This window comes from Pocillopora verrucosa, chromosome 7 (assembly GCF_036669915.1).
Source record: "Pocillopora verrucosa isolate sample1 chromosome 7, ASM3666991v2, whole genome shotgun sequence".
In the NCBI taxonomy this organism is placed as follows: Eukaryota; Metazoa; Cnidaria; class Anthozoa; order Scleractinia; family Pocilloporidae; genus Pocillopora; species Pocillopora verrucosa.
The window spans coordinates 24,519,373-24,541,173 of NC_089318.1; the positions used below are offsets into that span (position 1 = coordinate 24,519,373).

The 21,801-nt window shown below is 38.3% G+C and overlaps 2 protein-coding genes across 3 annotated transcripts; both read right to left on the minus strand.

The window, feature by feature from the left end:
• Positions 1-2,348: 2,348 nt before the first annotated feature.
• Positions 2,349-5,762, minus strand: LOC131792172 (uncharacterized). The gene is made up of 2 exons (XM_059109549.2): positions 5,383-5,762; positions 2,349-3,133 (listed from the first exon to the last, which is right to left on the minus strand). Exons 1-2 carry the CDS (start codon positions 5,658-5,660, stop codon positions 2,554-2,556), a joined length of 858 nt encoding a protein of 285 aa, XP_058965532.2. The 5' UTR covers positions 5,661-5,762; the 3' UTR covers positions 2,349-2,553.
• Positions 5,763-10,227: 4,465 nt separating this feature from the next.
• Positions 10,228-19,849, minus strand: LOC131792060 (protein-cysteine N-palmitoyltransferase HHAT-like). 2 transcript variants are annotated; one of them, XM_059109422.2, is made up of 12 exons: positions 18,861-19,849; positions 18,663-18,720; positions 17,322-17,481; positions 16,500-16,564; positions 15,938-16,048; positions 14,797-14,994; positions 14,046-14,276; positions 13,281-13,603; positions 12,535-12,570; positions 11,793-11,994; positions 11,124-11,265; positions 10,228-10,797 (listed from the first exon to the last, which is right to left on the minus strand). In XM_059109422.2, exons 3-12 carry the CDS (start codon positions 17,479-17,481, stop codon positions 10,706-10,708), a joined length of 1,560 nt encoding a protein of 519 aa, XP_058965405.2. In that variant the 5' UTR covers positions 18,663-18,720; positions 18,861-19,849; the 3' UTR covers positions 10,228-10,705. The 2 variants fall into 2 exon arrangements, with proteins under 2 accessions (XP_058965405.2, XP_058965404.2); XM_059109421.2 differs by having other exon boundaries at positions 18,663-18,744.
• Between the last annotated feature and the right edge of the window lie 1,952 nt (positions 19,850-21,801).

Genomic DNA, 21,801 nt, shown 5'->3' on the forward strand with positions numbered 1-21,801 from the left:
GTTTAAGGGCTTCAGAAAGCACCCTTTTGTCATTCAAGAATTTAGACGGCTTCAGTGCCTAGAGAAATCGTTAAATTTTGATTACCGCAATGCTTGTTTGGTTCAGAATGTTTTCATTTAGGACATAACTAAGGTTGGGATGACGTGAAATAAACATTTCATGCATGAATTCTTTCACGAAAGTATCGCGGGGTCTCAATCATTGGAAAAAGGAATCCGCGTAAAGTGATTTGGAGTTATGTAAACCCGGCATGACTAGTTTGATTAAATTCTGGACTGAAATACAGCGATGAAACGAATTCCTTGTAGTAATACTTTAGTGGTGGTACATCCACAGGTTAGCTCTTTGTCCTCTGTTTTCAGGTCGCACATGAATCGGTAAAACAGAAAACCGGACAAAAGCCATGCAACATCTTAAAAATGGCGAACATTCATCAAAATCGTCAAATCCGCCAAGCTGATTTCGCTCTGACAAATTTGACTGATATTTTGTCAAATTTTCAATTCCGCCAAGCTGATTTCGCTGTAACGAATTTGACTAAAATCAACAAACCCATGAACATTCACTCTGTTTGGCGAAACTCTTTTTAAATCTAGCCATTTTTGTTACCGCGTGAATTTCTGGACATAAATGGAAAAATCAGACAGGAAGCAGCAAAATGCTGAACCTACATGACTCCAAACGGATGAATGTCAGATTAAGACTATATTGATATATTTGCGTGAGCAATAGCTCGTGGCCTGTGTCAAGGCTGGGTTTATCAAAGTTTAGAGCTGCCAGATGATACATTTCAAGATTCGTTTCGATTCGAAAAGTAAAGTTTACTCGAGAGGAAAACTGTATTATTTTGGTGAAAAAGAAAAACACCCTAAATGGAAAAATAAACCAAAAAGGACAAGGATTATCAAAAATGAAAAGTATTATGAGAGACGAACTTGAACAATCTGAGCTCTTAGGATTATTTTCAGTTCTCATCTTGAAGTTCGATACCCATTACTGTTACGATGCCTTTAATCCATATACAGAGGAAATTTTTTTTAAGTCATTGAGTATATCAGGATTAATTCAGTCGAGTGGCAATATGACTGGTTTTCAATTTTTGTTTTTTTTACATCCATCAACAACTAGAGCATTAAATTCAATTGTTTACAGAGGCAAGCTTGCCAGCTTGATGATTAAACCCGGCGGTTAAGCGCTGCGAACATTTCAAGGGCAACAAAAGAGACATTTCGAGTCGTTTCTATAGAGATTTTAATTTGAGGCTGTCAGATTAATCTTTAATCTTTCTTTACACTCGCTTAAAATTTGTTGGGATGTAAAACACGATAATAAGATTTAAATCTATGCTAAAAAACCAACCTTGACATAACTAATTACTTACTTATAATATCAAATTATTTAGTAACTAAAAGTTTGTTTTCCATGAATGCTGTGAGTCTGACATATAAATTGAAGACGATTTTGTCTGTCTAAGACTAAAGGGTAAGCTGTTCCAGAGGGTTGCGCCATTATAATGAAAATATTTTCAGAAGGTTAGCTTGCAGTAAAGGAACAACCAGTTTGTTTTCGGAGTCCCTTAGGGAACTGTGTGTTTCATTGTGGAAGAGTTGGACAGGAGACACACAGGGATAAGGCCATTCATTCATGAATTACAATCGCGCATGCGGATTTCAGCAAAATTATTTTCAACAAGGGAGCATTTCTTAATTCGAATCCCATCAAAGCTGAAGTTACATGATCGAAGCAGCCGTGATTAAAGCTGCATGACTGAAGGGAAGTTACATGAGATGGACAATGATTAATGGAGTTGCCTTTTTTTTTTCTTCCCAGTGTACTCTGATCTTAACTTAACGGGTCTCTGTAAGAACGGAGCCCAAGCCAGAATTATTTAATTGTGTTACCTGAATATGTTAAAATTTAGTTAGATTGCTAGCTTGTTATGGCATGTAAAGAGTGTGGCTCAGCTTGGCTGTTCGAATTCTCTATCACAAAAAAATTCATCTGGCGAGTGTGCCGCTCTTGTTTCCTTAGTTTCGTTGGGACAACTGGTGGGAAGATATTGGCATTCTCGGTGATTTAGTAAAAACCTCTAAAGCTGGTATCTTCTTCGTCGCATCGCCAAGAAAGGTATACTAGCCAAGTTGGCAGAACTTTGAGAAGGGATGGGAAAAACCAGGCGTTTATATTGAATTTTTTTACAAACTTTAACAAATCTTTGGAAAGTTTGGGGAAGGGTATCCTAGCCTATACTCCGCCGAATTTTTCGAAATTACCCAAGTATGGTTTTTAGTATATTGATCGTTCAAAACGGATAAAGGAAAAACTTGACTACTTGATAAACCAACAAGTTTCTTTATTTCCCATGATGACATCTTTGCAACCAGTAAATGAGACAGTACTTATAACAGAATAAAGCGTATTTAGAACCACTGGAGAGAAAATATAATTGCATTGAGATGTGTGAAACTAAATGAAACTACTACAACTGACAGGTAAAGTCAGAACCCCTCGTTTTCTTGTTTTGCCAGAGTATAATATCATCATCTCGCGCATTATTTTCCCAACCATGATCCTTTTTTCATGCATTTTTTATAAGAACTGAAACCAGAACACTTTAAACCAATTGGCACCAAACAGTAAGAACTGTACGGTTTCCTCTTGCAACACAGGTCATGCTCATAACAGCCCCGATGCCAACAGCAATCTCCACAAAACCACTTCCAGCACCAACATCCTTTACCGCAAAGTCCGCGGCATTTATTCGCCGTTGGCTTCACGCAACCGCGCTTCTGCCTGTCTTGACCATAATCAGCGTAATCTTCCTCCATGTCATGTGCAGCTCGTAGCTCGGGTGCGATCTGTACACCAGAAGTTTTCAGTAAGTTGAAGCACAAGGAATGAAAAGGCTGGAGAATTTCTAAACGAGTTGAGTTATCGCCCAGGGCCGCAGACAGCTGCTCCAGTAAGTGAGTTTCTGGGACATGCTGCAGCTCACCTATGGCTTCCAGGTAATGATTCTTCATGAGGTCCTCTTGTTCCTTATCATTCTGAGAACTGCGTCTCAAAAACTCCCTCAGCGCTTCTGGACTTTCGGGAATGTTGGCAGGGACATAAACAGATGAAGGACCATGTCTGTGGAACGAGGAAAAGCTCTGCCAATTAAATGGCTTTCTTGTTGTGGATCAAATTATTTAGTGATGGCAAAGGATTGAGCAGAGAATGGATTTCTGGCATGGATTTCAAACCGAAAAGTGGTCAATTAATGAACTAAAAAATCAATCGATCCTGTTTTAATTCTTGAGGCTTCAAAAAATGAAGCAGACAAAGGAACATCATGGAAATTCTTAAAGTGCCTATGACACGAATTTTTTATTTTTTGCGTAAGTACTTAGTTCATCATATGTACAAACCAATTCCGATGGGAGAAAATTATCTAACAACTTAAAACTCGGTCTTTTGGCGCCCTGAAGTGCTCTTATTTTGTCTTAAAAGTGTCCCGTGGACTGGTAACGAACTAGCGGCTGATGACGTAGAAAACTGTGAAAACTTTCAGTTGACGCTTGCAAATCTCTCACATCTCTTATAATTTTGTATCAGTCAGCGATGAAATACTCTTGAAATAACGTGCGATAGCGAAGTATACCTATCTTCAGCAAGCTCTACCGGAAGTCGCGAGTACGGTTCAGCCGTAGGAAGACGGTTTCTCGCCTGCGGTGTTTAGGTGAAGATCAGAACAAAAAATACCCGTAACTTAATGTTTAGTTTGCTGCGTTTGTGTTTTGTTTTCTATGACGAAATCTACGTTAAGAGTGGGTAGCTGTGTTCAATTCTGTTGCCATAACATTTTATTCCTTCACACTAAGTGCGTTGAAGGTTCCCCTCGGTGCTCGAGAGTTTCGTTGTTGTAGAGAAATTCCCTTGGTAAACCAAAAGCTAACTTTTTACGAAAGAATCAGCTGTATCACGAGGCACGATGGATTTTTACCGAAAATTCATCGAGCAGTTTCACCGCAAGTTTCTGCTTTCCTCAGAGATCGCAAAGGCAGAGGCTGTCGTCGCCACCGTCGAGCCCCTCAGACCGAACGGAAAACGAGTGAGTTTATAGTCATCTGATTCAAGCTAATCTCAAATAGGAATTTTAATAGAGAAAAACTTCTTTGGTTTAAGTGCAGCATTGTCATATGACCCATTCCACTCAAAGGAAAAATCTGACATTAGTACTATAAATGAATATTTCTTACGCATCGACTGTACATGTAACAAGGCACTTGGATTCGGTACCATCTAATTCAATAAAATTAGTGTTTCCTTATTTATCTCGTGGCAGCGCTGTTATCACAATGATAATGCTACTGATGCTACTTTTAGTTTCTTGAGGGCAGGGGGTAATTGATAGCTTGTGGGATGGCCTTTCGGAAACCAAGGTTAGGAGAATTCACAGCCCCTTCATACCTGTCTTTATGCCAGTACCTGCCAGAGGTTTCGCACTGTTACGCAACAGTTCGAAACAGGATAACGGTCAGCTCAGGAAAGGGCTTGAACTTCATTACAAATGATGTAAATCTGTTATTAAAATACGATGGAAACTACAATTGGTAGGATTTTCATACAATAAGAAAAGCGCAAATGTAGTCATGTGGAAAGACACGGAGTATGAGTACATCTCAAGCGCGTGAAATAAACAACAATAAGGAGCTCACCATTCTTCGCTTGCGAAATGTCAGCTGAAAAGAATGTTAGATAATCGTGTATGGCGTAGAAACTAGCCCCTTAATCAGCATTCTTTTTAGGCGAATTCATTGGTTATCTTCCCCTGATTTGACAAGTGGTCTTGGAAGCCGTTACGGAGCATAAGGCCGACGACGTTGAAGAGTAAAATCTCCTCGATATCCACGATCGAAACGCGTCTATTTTGGCCCTACAGCTACATCCTTTCGAAAGTAGTGTATAGAAATACCCAGTTTATGTGTATTATTCTTGTAGCTAACATCATTTGGCGCTTCGGCCACGTAATACGTTCGTCCTATCTTACTGATAATTGACGACGTGTGTTCCCAGTTTTCTACGTCACAGCTACGTAACATGGTCATTTTGGCCGCGCGCGTAACAGGGACACATTTTGGCTGCCAAATCGTACCTTCAATGCCCCAATAACGGTCAAGGAGAACTCGCTAGGCGCTAAGGTCGATTATTTCTAATTTTAAATACAGCTATCAAGCATAAAATGCAAAAAAAAAATTTCGCGTCATGAGCACTTTAAGGAACTACCCTTTGAAACTAATATAAATATTTAAGAGGAAAATTAAAACGAAGGCCCTTTTTCGTCCTTCGATGTAATTAATGGTAGCCATTTCCAAATGAGGACTGAATCACACACTTACCCAATGAAACCCTGACCCATAATGTTGTAGTAAAACATTTCAGGTCCAAGGTCCATGTAAAGAACCATCTCATCGCCATTGGCCTTTAACAATTTCATGAATCCTTCACGAATATCGAAGCAGACGCCCAAGGTTTTATTGTGGACGTAACATCCCTCTACGTAGTCTGCGGAATAACTCTGCAAACGGAGGCCTTGATCCACAGCTGTACAATCGGAGATTCCTCCTATGCACAAAATCGCTACAAGCAAAAAAGGCGTTAATGTAGGGCGATTCATTGTGTCGAGCTCAATTTACCACCATTCGTTATCCTTGGCGCGTGAACGTTTTTAGAGAGATGAATGCGAGGGGACAAGTAATTGGGTTTTATTGGATCGATTAGCTCTGAATCGTTGTTAAGACTTCCTGTATGGTTGCTGGGATACTGCTCATATTAGGTTAGTATGTTAAAAACACTTTTTTATAGACACCAAATCATTTTCCTCTTTGACCTCGCTTATCTCCGCTCACAGAAATCTGCGTTCAGCTAATGACAATCATTTATTGCTGTTGTAACACAACCCGCTGTGAACTATTTTAGTCCAATGAATCCCTGTATTAGTAATTCTACTTCAACAGTAGAGTTTTCTAAAAATGCGCACGTGATGTAGAGCACATAAACTTTGCCTTAAACTCTTTGAAGACTTTCAAGGATGTTAATTTTGCGAAAGGAAAACTGATAATATTATTTACACAAATCAGCATTTACTTAAGCCATCGTGACAGTTCACTAATTACTTAATATGTTTGAGATGAATATGAAAAATAAAGTTATTGGAAAATATACGAAACAGTGAAAAGTGATCTTCAGAGTAAGTAAGATTCTATGAAATTTTAATTTAGTGACATTTTCAACTTAGTGGATTACAAGAGCTTTCCTTTCCTCAAAGTCCAATTTACGTGTTTGTTTTCAATAAAGCTTTAAAATGGCATCCTGTTTAAGAGGAGGAGAAGAAATCGTACTTGCAAATATTTGCAACATTGTTACAACTTCCCGTGTTTCGAAAGTTAACTTGTTTTTAACTTCCGAAAATGCGACTTAATTTATCACGACTTAAACCGGCTGTAATCGTCCTTTAATTTATCTCTACTGATACCTCAATGAAACCTCTTTGTCTTCACTGAAACACTTTAACGGTGCAAAAACAAAATGACAAAGTATTCCTAGGATAATGTAGCCACCCTTTTTCACAAGGTTAAGCCTTTAGTTTTGAGCTCGCTGATCGTGGACAAAGTATAGGTATCACTTTCCAGAAACATTGTATCAAATCGGATTAATTTCGTGATGTCTTAAGTAACATTACTGAACATAAATCACGCAATGCCTCTTCGGTAAATATCGGATCGCTTTGATTTTCCCAACTGATACGTGTTTTAATATTGAAAACCACTTCAAAGAGTCGTCTTGACGTAGCTTTATGCACTCAGTGAGCGGTATGCGTTAATGGAACGAAAACTGATAATGACCAAATAAATTTTACTTGACCACTGACGTTAGCGATGCCATTTTCACTCTGTAAATAGTGTTTACATTTTAATAAGAAAAAAATCAACGCAAATACACAAATTGACTGCATCAGAGGCAGCCACGTATTGTACGAAAATAGAGAACCGTGGATGTTAATCAATGAATATTGCTTTTATTCATGCTCATTTTGGTTTTTATAATCATTTAAACACTTTTTTATAAACCCCAAATCATTTTCCTCTTTGACGTCGCTTATTTCCGCTCACAGAGATCTGCGTTCAGCTAATGACAATCATTTATTGCTGTTGTAACACAACCCGCTGTGAACTATTTGAGTCCAATAAATCCCTGTATTAGTAAGATTTTTATTCTACTTCAACAGCAGAGTTTTCTAAAAATGCGCACGTGATGTAGAGCACATAAACTTTGCCTAAAACTCATTGAATACTTTCAAAGATGTTAATTTTGCGAAAGGAAAACTGATATTATTTACACAAATCAGCATTTACTTAAGCCATCGTGACAGTTCACTAATTACTTAATATGTTTGAGATGAATATGAAAAATAAAGTTATTGGAAAATATACGAAACAGTGAAAAGTGATCTTCAGAGTAAGTAAGATTCTATGAAATTTCAATGCGATAATGGAACGAAAACTGATAATGACCAAATAAATTTTACTTGACCACTGACGTTAGCGATGCCATTTTCACTCTGTAAATAGTGTTTATATTTTAATAATAAAAAAAAATCGATGCAAATACGCAAATTGACTGCATCAGAGGCAGCCATGTATTGTACGAAAATAGAGAACCGTGGATGTTAATCAATGAATATTGCCTTTATTCATGCTCATTTTGGTTTTTATAATCATTTAATTGCACCAGCATTGTGTCATTAATGTCTTTTGGTCCACTTCTCGATCCACGTTATCCCCACCATCTCCAATTCAAACAATCCCTATAACCTCCAAATCTAGAGCATGTAAAACCGTACAAATACGGGAAAAGGCAGTGTGGACTTGTTGGGTTTTCCTTACAACAGAGATCATGCTCGTAACAACCCTCATGGCTGCAGCAATCGCCGCAGACCCAACTCCAACACGAACATCCTTTGCCACACATTCCTCGGCAGTTATTTTCCGTCGGGCGCAGACAGCTACGCTTTCCAGTAGTATCTAAGTTCAAGTCATGCGCAGCCTTGAACTCTGGTTGAATTTCTGTGTCCGATGCTTTAAGAACATTCAGGCAGAGCGCATAAAATGGCTGCATTGTTTCCAACTGTGTAGAAGTATCCGCTAGGGCTGCTGAAAGTCTTTCCAGTAGCTGGACTTCCGGGACATTGTGAAGCTCGCACATGGCCTCTCGATAGAGGTTCTGTACGGTTTGGAGCACAGGTGTTCCCTTCTTTCTGACCAAGGCTGCTAAGGCCTCTGGAGTTCTACGAACTTTATTGGGGACGTGAGTCATGGAAGAGTCATACCTTGTGGAAACATGTGAACAACAATAAGCAACTTAGATCGAATAGGCTATCGCAGCGAACAATTTTAAGAACTCATGACATCACCGGCTCTCTGAGTAAGCCTGTGCTCGTCCCTACAGCTATGCACGATTAGTGTGCGGCTCTAGATATTATTGTTAATATTATTGTTATTGTCATTTTTTTTTATTATCATTATCACTTATATCCTGTAATTTGTTTTTTAACTTTTTCGCCGAAAATACGCAAAGAAACAGCACTTCGTCAGCAAACTATGCCTTACCCCTCAATAAAATAAACCTGAATGATAAACTTTTAGGGAATAATTATCCTGACTGTAAATAGATGAAAATCGTATACGTAAACTGCGAACAAAAAAAATGAATATGAAAGCAGTTCTCGTTGTAATGAACACTACTTGAGTTTTAGTAAATATAAGGCCTGAAAAAAATCCAGGCCTGAACGGGATTTAAACCCATGACCTCTGCGATACTGGTACAGTGCTCTACCAACTGAGCTAACAAGCCAACTGGATTGGTTCCAAATAGACCCGTTAAGTTATGAATAAAGTTCAATAAATATATGAAAATCGTATATGCGGATAAAGAAACGAATATGTAAGCGATTCTCGCAGTAATGAACACTACTTAAAAATTCCCGTACAGGCCTGAATGGTTTTCAAGCCTTATTTTCACTATTGCTTAGGTAAAATTTGTTAAAGATTTTGTCTGCAGTCATGATTACGAGGATTTCAGTCGCTCTGATAGCTTAGGCCTTTGATTTTTTCGGTTGCGACTAATACCGTGCACGCATAAATAAGTAATTTACTGATTTTGCTTACCAAACAAATGCTTGATCCAAGACTTGGTAAAGAATCATTTTAGGAGTGAGTTGCCTGTAATGTAGAATTTCATCGCCATTCATCTTCAGTAATTTCATAAATCCTTTGCGAATTTGGAAGCAAACGCTCAAGGTGTGATTGTGAATGTAACATCCTTGGACTTCGCCCAGAGAATGATTCTTTAACTGGAGACTTTTCGCACTAAAAGTTACTCTTGTAGCGGACATAATTGTGACAACACTCACAAGCACCACGAACATTACCAAAGGGTGGTTAATTGCGAAGGAAAGTGTTTGTTAATTTTCACGAAACGACGGATTGAATTCTCTGATTACAAGCCAGCGAAGCTCAATTTTGGCAAAGCTTTTGTCCCCACAACATGGTAACAAACGCCTTGAATTATTTGCCTAAGTTTTGAATTAATTTCACCCCCAGGTAACACCAACAAAGGACGATAATGAAAACTATATAACGGGAAATACGATGTTAGAGCCATGTTTAACAGGCTGGATGAATTTCATAATAAGAAAAACACTCACCAGCCTGATCAATTCACTATCACACGGAAAGTCCATCGTGGAGTTCGAAATTTTGTCACCTGTAATTACTGAGTAAAATGATTATTTTTTTTTGCCTAGCTCGCTGTCCAATTAAGGTCTTTGGCTCAAGTGTGTCAAACAGCCGCTTTGCTTTAAGCATCAGAAATCAAAGTTTTATAATCAGACAACTGCTTTAATAATAGCGAGAAGATAGAGACGATTGTATGAAAAGAAGACAACCAACGAAGTGGGCCATCGAAACGACACTACGTGAAAAAATGGACTTAACCCATAACCAATTAAATCACTTTCCTCTTAAACAAACCGTGAACAAGCGTTAGAAATTAATATAATGAACTTAAGGCCCTCTCGCAAAATATTGAGAACTGTGCTTCACCAAAACGAGTGTAACACTTCTAAACCTTGCGGGGAATGGGCAGAGGTTTGCTTTTGCTTTGCTAAAAAAAAAATAATCACGTAGTATACAGTACTTTATTCATTCCTATTTCATAGGTTTTCCAGAATAAATTTTCCAAAATGTTAATGTCACTGTTTCTAAGCATGAAACAATAACATACGAGAAGTTATATTTTCTGTCATCAATTTATCATAACAAATCATACTATGTTTTTGAATCATTAATAACCATAATAACTTCTCTGTTTCTTTTTGCCGAGCTTAAAACTTACCATCTCTCTTAATCTATTTACAAACATGATGTTATCGACACATGCTGATCCTAGCAATATGCAGGACGCGTGTCATACGAACTTCATAATAGACCTCGCTCACCGCAGAGTCTCTGTGACTCAGTGGTAGAGCATCACAGTGCGGCATTCGAAGGTCTGAGGTTCGATTCCTCATGGGGACTCAGATTTTTTCTTTGTCTCACGCTCGTGACAAGACGAAAAACACCTTTCCCCGATAACCATAAGTTTCATTCAAAATTAGTTCCATCACCACTTGGATATGTGTCGGTTGAGTTCCATATTTGTTTGTACAACGAGGTACATGGTAAAAAGTATCAGAAGAGTTGACGAGGGCCAACCTAAAGAAAAAGAAATTACAATTAGGCTACATGAAATAACACGAGAGTTTTGAGTTATCAAAGTACCATACAAGGACCACATTGCTTGCCCTATCCCCTGTCCCCTTAGCAAATTTTGTCGTCTTCCGCAGCACAACAAAAACCAAATGTTTAGAATCCTAAAGAATGCGAACGGCAACGAAATTTTTTCTAATTCTTTCTGTCACGGACCAAAAACCATGATTATCTCGGAAAAGTTAGCTTAAGGTACTAGATTTAAACAGCAAATTACGCAATTGTTATAACATTAAAGAGAAGTTTACTATGTTTTTTTTTTTCGAACATACCGAAATATAACATTCTCTTGATGTAAAACCAAATGGGTTCGGATCCACTCAAAAACACCAGGTTACTTAGAATCAAGCAAGACACGGTCACAACACCAAACATGGCGCGAATCCGGCGGGATGCTGCTGGAGAAAGCTTGTCCTGAAAAGGAAAGAAACCAAACGGCTGGAACTAAAGGCATGGAATGCGTTATAACAACCGCGATGAAGGCCATTGAGTATGATAACCGATAGAGAATCGCGTCTGAAGATAGCAAGTAAAGACTATCCATGAAATTAATTTTACTGATGCTGGAGCAGACATACAGCATTTTTGATACGTTGCATTATGACAAGCTCTTACTGGCACTTCACGCTACGGTACCATCTTGTGAACAGGAGCAGCTCTGTAGCTGAGTACTAATGGTTTCCAAAAGGGTCCCAACTGATAAGCGGCCATAACATTTAGACGTTAGGCGTAAAAAATTCACACATTTTAACCGTTAGTCATAACGGTCAAAAGTTAACCTTAAAAAAATTTCTCGTGACCACAACAGAAAGATATTAACCATTAGCCGTAAAAGCCATCGCCCAATTGAGACCCTCTTCTAAGCGGAATTGGACCGTTTTCAAAAGAAGCTTGAAGTAATCAATTTAATTGAGATTTCATTCGAACGCAAATATACCTACCTCCCATCGTCTGACAGAAGGAAGCTTTAACACAATGCCTGCCATAGATTCTACCACAACTCCAATCCAATTAGGGATGAACCACCATACCGTGTGCGCATGCGCGCCATGCCACAGCCATATAAAGGCAAAAGCGGAAAACGAAGCTACAATTTGACGAAAAACACCTGTGCGGGACCCTCCCAGAGGTATGTAAATATATCTGCAACAAACCATAGAATGCCTATCAATACACACGATGCACAGTGAAAGCAGCATCTATTTTGACAATCTTTCATTGTCAACCGCGCTCGCTTTATTCATCAGCGACGAAGCTTAAGTTGAGAATGACAAAGAAAGCTAGATAATGAAGGTCCTTCAAACCCACGACAACAACCTTATCGTATGTCAGATTTATTAATAAATTTTATTATTATTTATTAATAATAATAATAATAATAATAATAACATTCACTGACCGCTCCCCCAATGGAGCTTTTCAGTCAATACCAACAAATTAGTGACGTACATGAACACCGTGTTTGTAAACCCCAAAGCGCAGCCAAAGCGTCGAGCACGGGGCAACTGAGAACAATCCAGTGAGTGACGGGGTGGAGGGCATGAACCTGGAACCACCAGATTACAAGCCCGGCGCCCTAACCACTCGGCCATTCTGCTTTCCTTCCTTCATCTGCTCTGACACTTAATAGTGCAGCTTGATTATCAGTACTTGAATATGGACGTTCAATAGAAAATTACTGACCTTTTCATCCAGAAATTAAGACCCCTGTCGAAGTATCTGTGAAGTTGAACAAAACGGAAGACATTCTGAAACCATTACATTGTAATTATAGAATACTCTTGAGAGATGGTTTGTTTCTACGAGATTTAGACGATTCCCCTATCAGTAGTAGTAAAGTCAAAGGATGGGGAAATTTTGGGTCTGTTCTCATGGTTTGTTTCTGCATAGCTCCAAGATTTACCGATTGGAACGCTGGATTGGTAAAATTTTAATCTCTTCTCTTTATTCAAGAGCTACTTTCAGTTTCTCACCGACAACCCAAACCGTTGCCTCCAGGTGAAGGATGAGCGAAAAAGTTTGTAACTGATTATTAAATCTGAAAATTTGAAGCCGATAAAGAAACCGTGAAAAATCACAGTGTAAGAATGATGGTGTCATTAATAAATTTACGGAAAGTTGAGCAGGAAAACAATCTGCTTCCTCGACTTAATTCGCAATTTCTGCGCACTGTTCTAAATGCGTGTTACATTCGCCATGGTATTCGATACTGGAAAAGTGTTAATCTTCTTTGATAATCTCCACCAAGAGCGCGCTTTATACGTGCTGTACACAATCGTGTAGTGTGCTTCGTATCGTGTCACGCGTGTGACGCACCCCTCCCCTTTCTGTCGTTCTCATGCCTGCTGTTCTGTGAAGCCTTCACACTCAAAAGTATTCAATTTCCCAGTCGTGAGAGCGAAGTGGCAAAAGGACACAAAGCTACTTACTTCCACATGTCAGTAAAGAGGTACAGTGTCGTGACACATCTGGGAAGTAAAGGAACTTCGATTCTATCGACCTCCGCCAGTAAGGTTGTACAGCGGTAGAACACCTTGTACTTAACAAGAAAGATGTGTAGCTGAGAGTACATGATCCCACACAGGGCCCAATTGTCCAAGGCACTAAATAAGCGAGGGTCTTGAGTAAAGGCCGTCGAGTAGATAAAGTGTAAATAGCACTCTAAGAAAAAGTACCAGAATAGGGTGCGTGCTGTTCCCCATAGAAGGGATTTTACCTCTTCTCTAGTAAACGGCCTGTACGGTTGATAAAACTACGGAATACGAGAATGCATGTATGAGAAACATAAAAATGTAAATAAACTGTATAAAGATGCCATACAGAAGTACTTGCAGCTATATATAGAAAACCACAGCATTGCTACAAGTGGTTTGGTTTAAAGACACCTGATTGAAAAGCGGTTTAAGAGCAAAACATAGTTAAGTTACAGGACAAACTGAAAATGCTAGAATGTAGAACAGTATAACTCAGCAAGTCATACCAAGGTTTAAGTTTGAAGCCAATAAGACAACTTTGCCCGCGGGCTGAACTGGCGCAAACAACATGAGAAGACTTTGAAGGGCACGGGCTCTAGGAACAACAGGCTGGCGAGTTAATCTAGAGAATCGATTCTATTAAGCAGGAGCGTTGTGCTGGCAATCAATGTATAAACAAAGGCTTTAGGACTAGTATTACAATTAACAAAAACCACTTACTGTCCTCTGAAAAGTATCGAAGTCGACAACAGGACCATTGGCAAATAACGGCAAATAAAAGTTATAGACCAGCAGGTCTATAAGCGAATACTGCTTTAGGGGTTTGTCTTTTTCTATCTCACGTGATCGCCAGCAATATTCCATTCCAAAGCTTATGCAGCGGAGGTTTCCCATCATGCATACAAATAATGTAAAATTTTTTATCTCTCCGATTGGACTCAGAGGATTAATCTGGAGAAACGAAAATAAGGAAGAAATTTCTCGTTACAAATCAAAATGAAGAAAATTTTGCGACACTTTTCTTTCCTTGCTCCACACAGGGCGCACGCTTTCAACCTTGTTGATTTGTATACACCACCCTCGAGAATGAAAATTTCAAGTTTGTTTGCTGTCAGATTTCTCCGTTTCCCTGCGTCAGCTCATCTTTCAAACAGTCTTATTAAAATTACCCGTGAGACCATGAGCTCTGATTCTCTTAAATCACTATAAAATGATACTTGAAAAAATAAATTGTTTGAAAGAAACTGGACAGCTCCAACACCATCAACAAGACCCAATTTAACATAACAACAAAAATTAGACACAGACATTTGAATTTACAGATCAATGTCCTTGTCTGAGCAACTGCACACTTACCCCTCCCCTGACCCAGTAACCAAGTCAACTGATAAAAAGTTAGAATTTATGTTGGGTCAGGGGAGGGGTAAGTGTGCATTTACTCAGATACTGACATCTATCTGAAGTTTCTTACCTGCCACATTCTTACTGAGTGTATCTGTAGAGAGAGAACAATACCAAGAGAGCAGATCCACATGGCAATGATCGACTTGAACATGAAACAAGAGGCATAAACAAGCAGGCAATGTCCAACCATGAACAAAACTGGTTTGAGGCCGGTGATATAAAGTAGAAATGATAAGGCAAAGGCAAGGCAATACAGTGGTTTGAGCTAAAAAGATAAAGACAGACGCATTAGTTAATTCTATATAAATTACAACCTCTCCAACACACCCTTTGGTGACAGAGGAAAGTGGCAGTTGAGGAGGTAGGGACCTCAAGCAAACCACGTCTGCAATGGCAACACGGGCATGGCAAAACAAAAGATCAATTGGGCACAACAATAGTTGAGCACAAGTGTTTAAAACTTTGTACATTTCTTAGACGTCCTCTACAAAACAACAACATGAAATAACCAAAATTTAAGTTTTCTCAGACTGATAACAGAAACCATGACAGCAAATTTATTAAGTTTCCATTTGAATAATCAACACTGCTCACATACATTATGCAGAAGTTGAGGTGTGATGCCATAAGAGACAGTAAACACATCCAGCCATTTGCAAAATTCTAACAAGAAACATGAATCATTTTTTAATTGACATCTCCCTTGGCATTGCTGTTCTGAGTGCTAAAAGTCCCTAATATCCACCACTAGCCAGCTCCCCTTCAATGAGTAGTTGTTAATGAGCATACACCACACAGGTGAACAGTGCTTTTTGCACGCACTGATTGGCTTGTTCAGAAATGATTAGCAAGTACTGTTCACCTCTACTTTCATGAATAATAGAAAATAAAAGGTTATGAACTGGGTGTTCTCTGTCAACTTGTTCCAAGAGGCTCAACATTGTTTATGCATCTTGAAAAATTAAGCAAATTTTCTTTTAAAGTTCATGATTAACACATCTGTGCTTATCTTGTCAATTCTTAGCCCTTCTCATTCCTTTCTGTTTAATTTTCCTGATATCACACTGATAAAGTTACAAAAACTACTGAAATTCCATGATGCGGCTTTTTCATCTGGGAAATTGCTACTAGACTGGGTAAAAATTAAATTTCATTTCCATGAGATTGAGTAGATTCAAGAAAAAAAAAAGAGCTCTTTCACATTTCACCTGTGGAATAAATCTTGAGAAAAAGAGTCCTCCAAGCATGTGAACCAACATGGCAGGCATCAAGGATTTTATTGCACTTATCCAAAATTCCCACTCAAAATCAGTCACATCCTGCAAACAATAAAGCAAACAAGTAAAAAAATTAGCAGATCATACAACATTTCCTAAACAAATGGAAGGAGCACAGACAGAAAAGATACAAAACTTATCAGTCCTTTAACTCCCAAATCTAATTTCTAATTCTCCCTCCCAGCTGCTACAAATTTTCTTGTAAATTTGTTAAGAGAATTTGGTGTTACATCACTACAACAACCTACGTGTTTTCTAGATGACGTATGGACAGTGTAAGAAGAACTAAACAGGGAGAAGGCTCAATTTCTCAGCCTGGTCTGAAATACCCAAATCAGAAATAATCAGTGACAAAAATAAAATATTGTCTGATTAACACTGGGAAAAGAAGTTCATGCGGTTTTTAGTTTTTTGTCACTGATGACTCATTCCCATGATGGACTGTGCCAGTGGTTGATAATCAGGCCAAGTATTAATAACTGGGATGTCTAACCTTTTTTCTTCCAATAAATTTCCATCCCTCCTGTAGGTCATCTGCATAAATCTCATCTTTATAGTCTGTAAAGATTTGAGAGAACATCTTTTTAATTGCCACTCAAGAGTTTATGGAGTTTATGATTTCTCAGAGCCATTGAATCGTAAGATAGTTATTTAAAAAAAAATTGATGACTTGCTTGAGAAAGACCACCATTGGCTCCTTCAGTTTGGATTTCAACACATGAAATCATCAAAACTAGTTAAAGGTTGTCTAGAAGCTTTAATTCTCTTGCTTTCAAACATGACTGAGATAAAAAAAATATATAGGAAAAATCTAAAACTTTTATCATAAAAAGAAGACTTTTCATCAGTAGCTCAGACCCACAGTCAGTTGGCCAGTGGCTGACAGATGCTCAACTGATACTCAAGTCCCTTGATGTCTCAGTTGAGATGTCTACTAATGTTGGTCAAATATCAGCGGACCATTGGTCTACTACTGGCCACATATTGGCTGACTATGAGTCAGCATATTGGTCAATTATTGGTCAAGATGTAAATTAATGCATCAAGTATATCGACCAAAAAGGCCAAATGAAGTACACATAATTCCAGAGAAATTGTATTTTTATTTCATCAAATGCCTTTAAGTAATAATGGTTTCAAATAATTCTTCCCTCTAAAATTACTGAAGGGTTATGCTGGGTATTTTCTACTGCAATGAATGCCTGAGTTGTTTGGTTTCCTAAATTACAGAAATGTAATGAAACAAATGTCATGTCCATCTCTGAACAAATGTACTTCTTAGCAACAGAACTATTTTAAGCTATGCTTTGGTCACCTTCAGAAGCTTTGTAAATGCTGTACATGGCACATGATAACAAAGAAATCCACACAACCCAATAAACTGAAATCTCAGCCAAAGGTAGAGGGCCATGTTTTCTGTTCTGATGATCACTACTCTTGTTTTTATCCACATTTTCCATGTCAGAGGTGGACATCTACCATAAAAAAAGAGTAAAAATGTGTTGGGAGTAATATATTAAGTGAGAACAGGATTTTTTCAGAAACATAACTTAAATAAAAAATATAGATAATCATGAAAAAAAAACAGATATTCTACAAAATTTAAAATTCAATAATGCAGTTTGATTAATCCAGCAACAAAAATTATATGTATAAATTTGTATTGGTGTTAAGAAGTAAAAGTAAATTTTTCAAAGACCACAAAATTGCATGAGCCACAAGGGGAGTGCAATTTATTGTATTTGAAAAATGCTCATTTACACCAAATTGCAAGAAAGATAATGTTGTTACTCGTTGATAATTTACATGAAAAAAGCATCACTGTGACAGTAAGTCATGACAGATAAAATTTTGACAAGGTGCACACCATCAGCAATTTGCACAACTTTGTTACAATTTTGCATTCATGTTACATGAAAAATGTCCTCATTTTCAGCCAATCAGATGCTGTAATTTTTCATGTATATTATTAGCAGTGGAACTAGACTAGAAGTGAAATTAAAGGAGTTCAATAGGCTGGCTGATATCGAACATCACTTGAAAAACAAATTCAGTCTTACGGCAAAGCAAGTCTGATATGTTAATCATGAGTATAATTATAGGCAGAACTGGACAACACAATGTCCTTCTTATTATCAAAACTATGAGTAAATTTGGGAAACAAATTACCCATTCATATCCCCAAAACATATTCATTACGTGAAAAAAAAAATTGACTTTTTACCACAAGGAAATAAACCCAATAGTCTATAGTAAAAGCAATAGAGTCCACTAAAATGATGTGTACAGTGCAACGACACAGGCATGACACTTAAACTGTAGAAAAATTTAAAGTTGAGTCTTAAGAAGCTGGATACAAAAACTGTATGCAGAAACACTAAGTTCGGAGATCTGCTTCACTCTCCTCGATCAGTTAGACATCTGAATGGAAGAGAATTATTTATTTGGCGTGATCATTGTTGATAGTTTTGAAACCGCGTGAAATTACCGATACATTTAAACTCTACAATGTCTTCATTGTTATTGAACATTCACAATCAACGTAAACTCCAGTTTACGTTTCACAGGTCTGTTTGGCGCGTAAATCACACGCGCGAGGCACAGAGAGCTGAATTAGATAACAGATATAAAACGTATCTCATGGATATGTACTTACCTATTAAATTTCCCCGCAGAATCCAGCTGTTCCTCTTTTTTCAGCAATGTTCACTATTCTGTGCCACATGGAAAGGCAACAGCTGAATTATAGATCCGAAGGAAGTTGGTTTACAACAACATCAAATCCAATCGCGCACACCTTTGCCCCTTTCCGATTAAATGTACCCACGTACCCAAATTTGTTAAAAAACCTTACCTCCTTCTTAAGTCTATCGCATAATATTCCACTGATACTACTACATTTTAGAATCACATTCATGAGGAATGAACCTTAACAGTCACCAACAGCTGAATCGATATCATTAACTTCCGGTTTCAGCTGGTTAAACAGAAGCCTTGATTAACTGATCAGCGGCTGCCAAACGCACGATTCTGAACACACTTTATATTTTCTTAACTAAGCGTCCATGAGCATTAGTCGTCTCCAGACCCTACTCCACTATTTCCACTTCGAGAAAATTGTTTTAAATGTCATCCACAGTCAATGGACTTCCTTCGGGAACAACGAGATCTCGTCTGACATTTCATGGGGAACAGGCCATTTCACATTGCACTATAAGACCCCCTATCGGTGGGTGGAGTTGGGCCAGAATGATTTAAATGAATGAAAAGCTGAAAACTATGTGTTGGGTAAGGCTCAAGAGAATATAAAACTCTTGATAAAGCTTCGACATAAGAATCAAATCTGGTGTTCTAAGCTTCTATCTTACGTCTTCAAGTTTGAACGAATAAACCAAAATGACAGACAATCAGATTATTTCCGACCATTTTCGCAAGTTTATTTCATTATCTCGGCATGCTTACAAAGCAAGAAGTATCGTAACCCACACGCATTTAGCGCTGTGTAAGTGATATAACGGACCTAGTGAGTTTCTAAAAGTCTTGACGCCTCTTATTTATGAGACTGAAAAACTTAAGGAGAACATGTTTTCGAAGTAGTTCATAGATATATAATCTGGGTATTTTTCGGCGACGAGGTGCCAGACTGATATGAGGATTCCTCCGTTATCGACATATGAAACTGAAGACCACTACTCTTTGGATGCAGCAGCATATCGCTGAAAGTATTGGGTGATGAAAAAAGCGCAAATCTTTCTATCCTCTTTGTATACGCGTGCCTCCCTAACGCTTCCCTGTTAGTGCGGCAGAGATGAGAGGGGGATGGAGGTCCTAAGCCTTGCGTAATTTCTTTTCATCAAGAATCTTCACCAGCACTGGAATTAGACATGAGGTAGGTAAATTCTGAAAGGAAGACGGCAGGAAAAAAATTAGCGAGAAGCGAGGTAATATAGCTCACCTTATAATTTTACAGTTCTAATTTTTTTATCGCTCGGGAGGAGGAGGAATTTTTTTTTGGGGGGGGGACGCATGGCTTTCAGGGAGAGCGGAGGGAAGGTCTTTCCTCAAAAACAAAAAGTATTAAGGGGGCACTGTATGAAATTGACTGCCAGTCACTGACTGCCAACGAGGTGTGATCATAAGAATGTTACAGAACCTAATGCATAATGCGGGGATCAGATAACTTTAATCGAGCCACAACGAAAATTATACCCCCTCCCCTCCCCCCAGACGATAAATAATGACCATTCCCTCATTCACTTTTATTTTTCTTGCTTTGTCTTTGTGTTAGGTTTGTTATCATTGTTATGTTATTTTCGTTGTTGTCGCAGCTGTTGTTACATGAATCGTCGGCATAAAAATTTACCTGCAAAGGTTATCTTTCTGTCTGTCAGAAGACCTGTTTCTTGTAACATTTTCTTAAGCTCGTCGTCAGGGATACCAGCACCTGTAAGTCCAAGTGCCTCTCTTAATTCACGTGACTCGATGTACCCTTTATTCTGAGCGTCAAAAATATGGAAGGCAGACATAAGATCTTTTGTTGTGTGGCAGGAGTTTTGACGGTCTTCTTCGTTTATTTTCTTTTCCTTTAATTTTCTGTGGCCTGAGAAAAAATGAATGAAATCAGGGTTTCTTGATATCTTCAGATAAGATAAATAAGGACTAAAGGTGAGGAACCTGTTATTACTTTTTGCCTGGGAGGGGGAGGGGGGGTCACAGGTCTCTGGTTGTAGGTCCCACAAGGCTCTGTAATATTTTTGTGATCTTCTCTCATTGGCATCTGATTGGAAGTCAATTTTCCGCAGACCCCCTTCACACTCTGTTCGTTTCTCCTGAAAACCATGTGATCCCCCCCAAAAAAATCCTTCATCCTCCCCCCCCTCCCCCCGTCAGGCGATAAATACCGACTAATCTCTATTTTTAAGGAAATCTTTGAGGGAAAAAAAAACGGGAACATTTCGGCTGAAGCGCTTTATTCGAAGACTAGGAGCACGCAATGAATTAGATATTTAGCGTTGAAAAAAGAAAATATCTAAAGGAAGCTTTAGGTTTAGGTTTAGCTTTATAAAAAATTTAAAAAATTTTCCTTCTACGGACTCGAACTCGTTACAAAAAATACTTTTAATGGCTTATATTATAGACAATAAAGCTATTCATTTAATATTATGAAGCCATACAAAAGGTGATTTTGAATATATTTTTGTTGGGAGCTAGCTGCTTACTGCTTTAAATATTGAAAAAATAATCTTACCTCGAGATACCATCTTAAGAAAGCGCGTTATATTCAGCTCAAGCTTAGTTTCTCACTCTGATCTAAACGGGGCATGACTGACAACGTGTTTTATATCCTAGCTAGGTGGTAACTACAACTCGTGCTTGTGTTTGTTATGACGCATTCAAAATACCCCATCAACAGTCATCGTTATTTTTGTGACTAAATTAATCACGTAAACCCCCCTGGGCAGTCACTCAATAAGTCCATGGATGAATTATTTTTCAGTAAAACTATTGGATACTTACGCTATGTCACATTAGGAATACTTCAGAGTTTTAACAGCAAATACGTAATGATAAATTTTCTTTAAGTTGATCTTACGTGTTTAGCGGTTGTTTTTCTTCAGTCGAATTTGAGATCAAAGTGTTTTCTTAGTTATTCGGCAGTTCACCTGTTCTTTTGCGCCTGTTTGATCAATCCTTTTTTTGCGCACGTAGAACTGGCTATCACAACAATAACTGCATTAAGTTTTAGCCACGTTCAATAGATTATTCAAAAGCCACGGCGGGCTTTTGGAACTTAA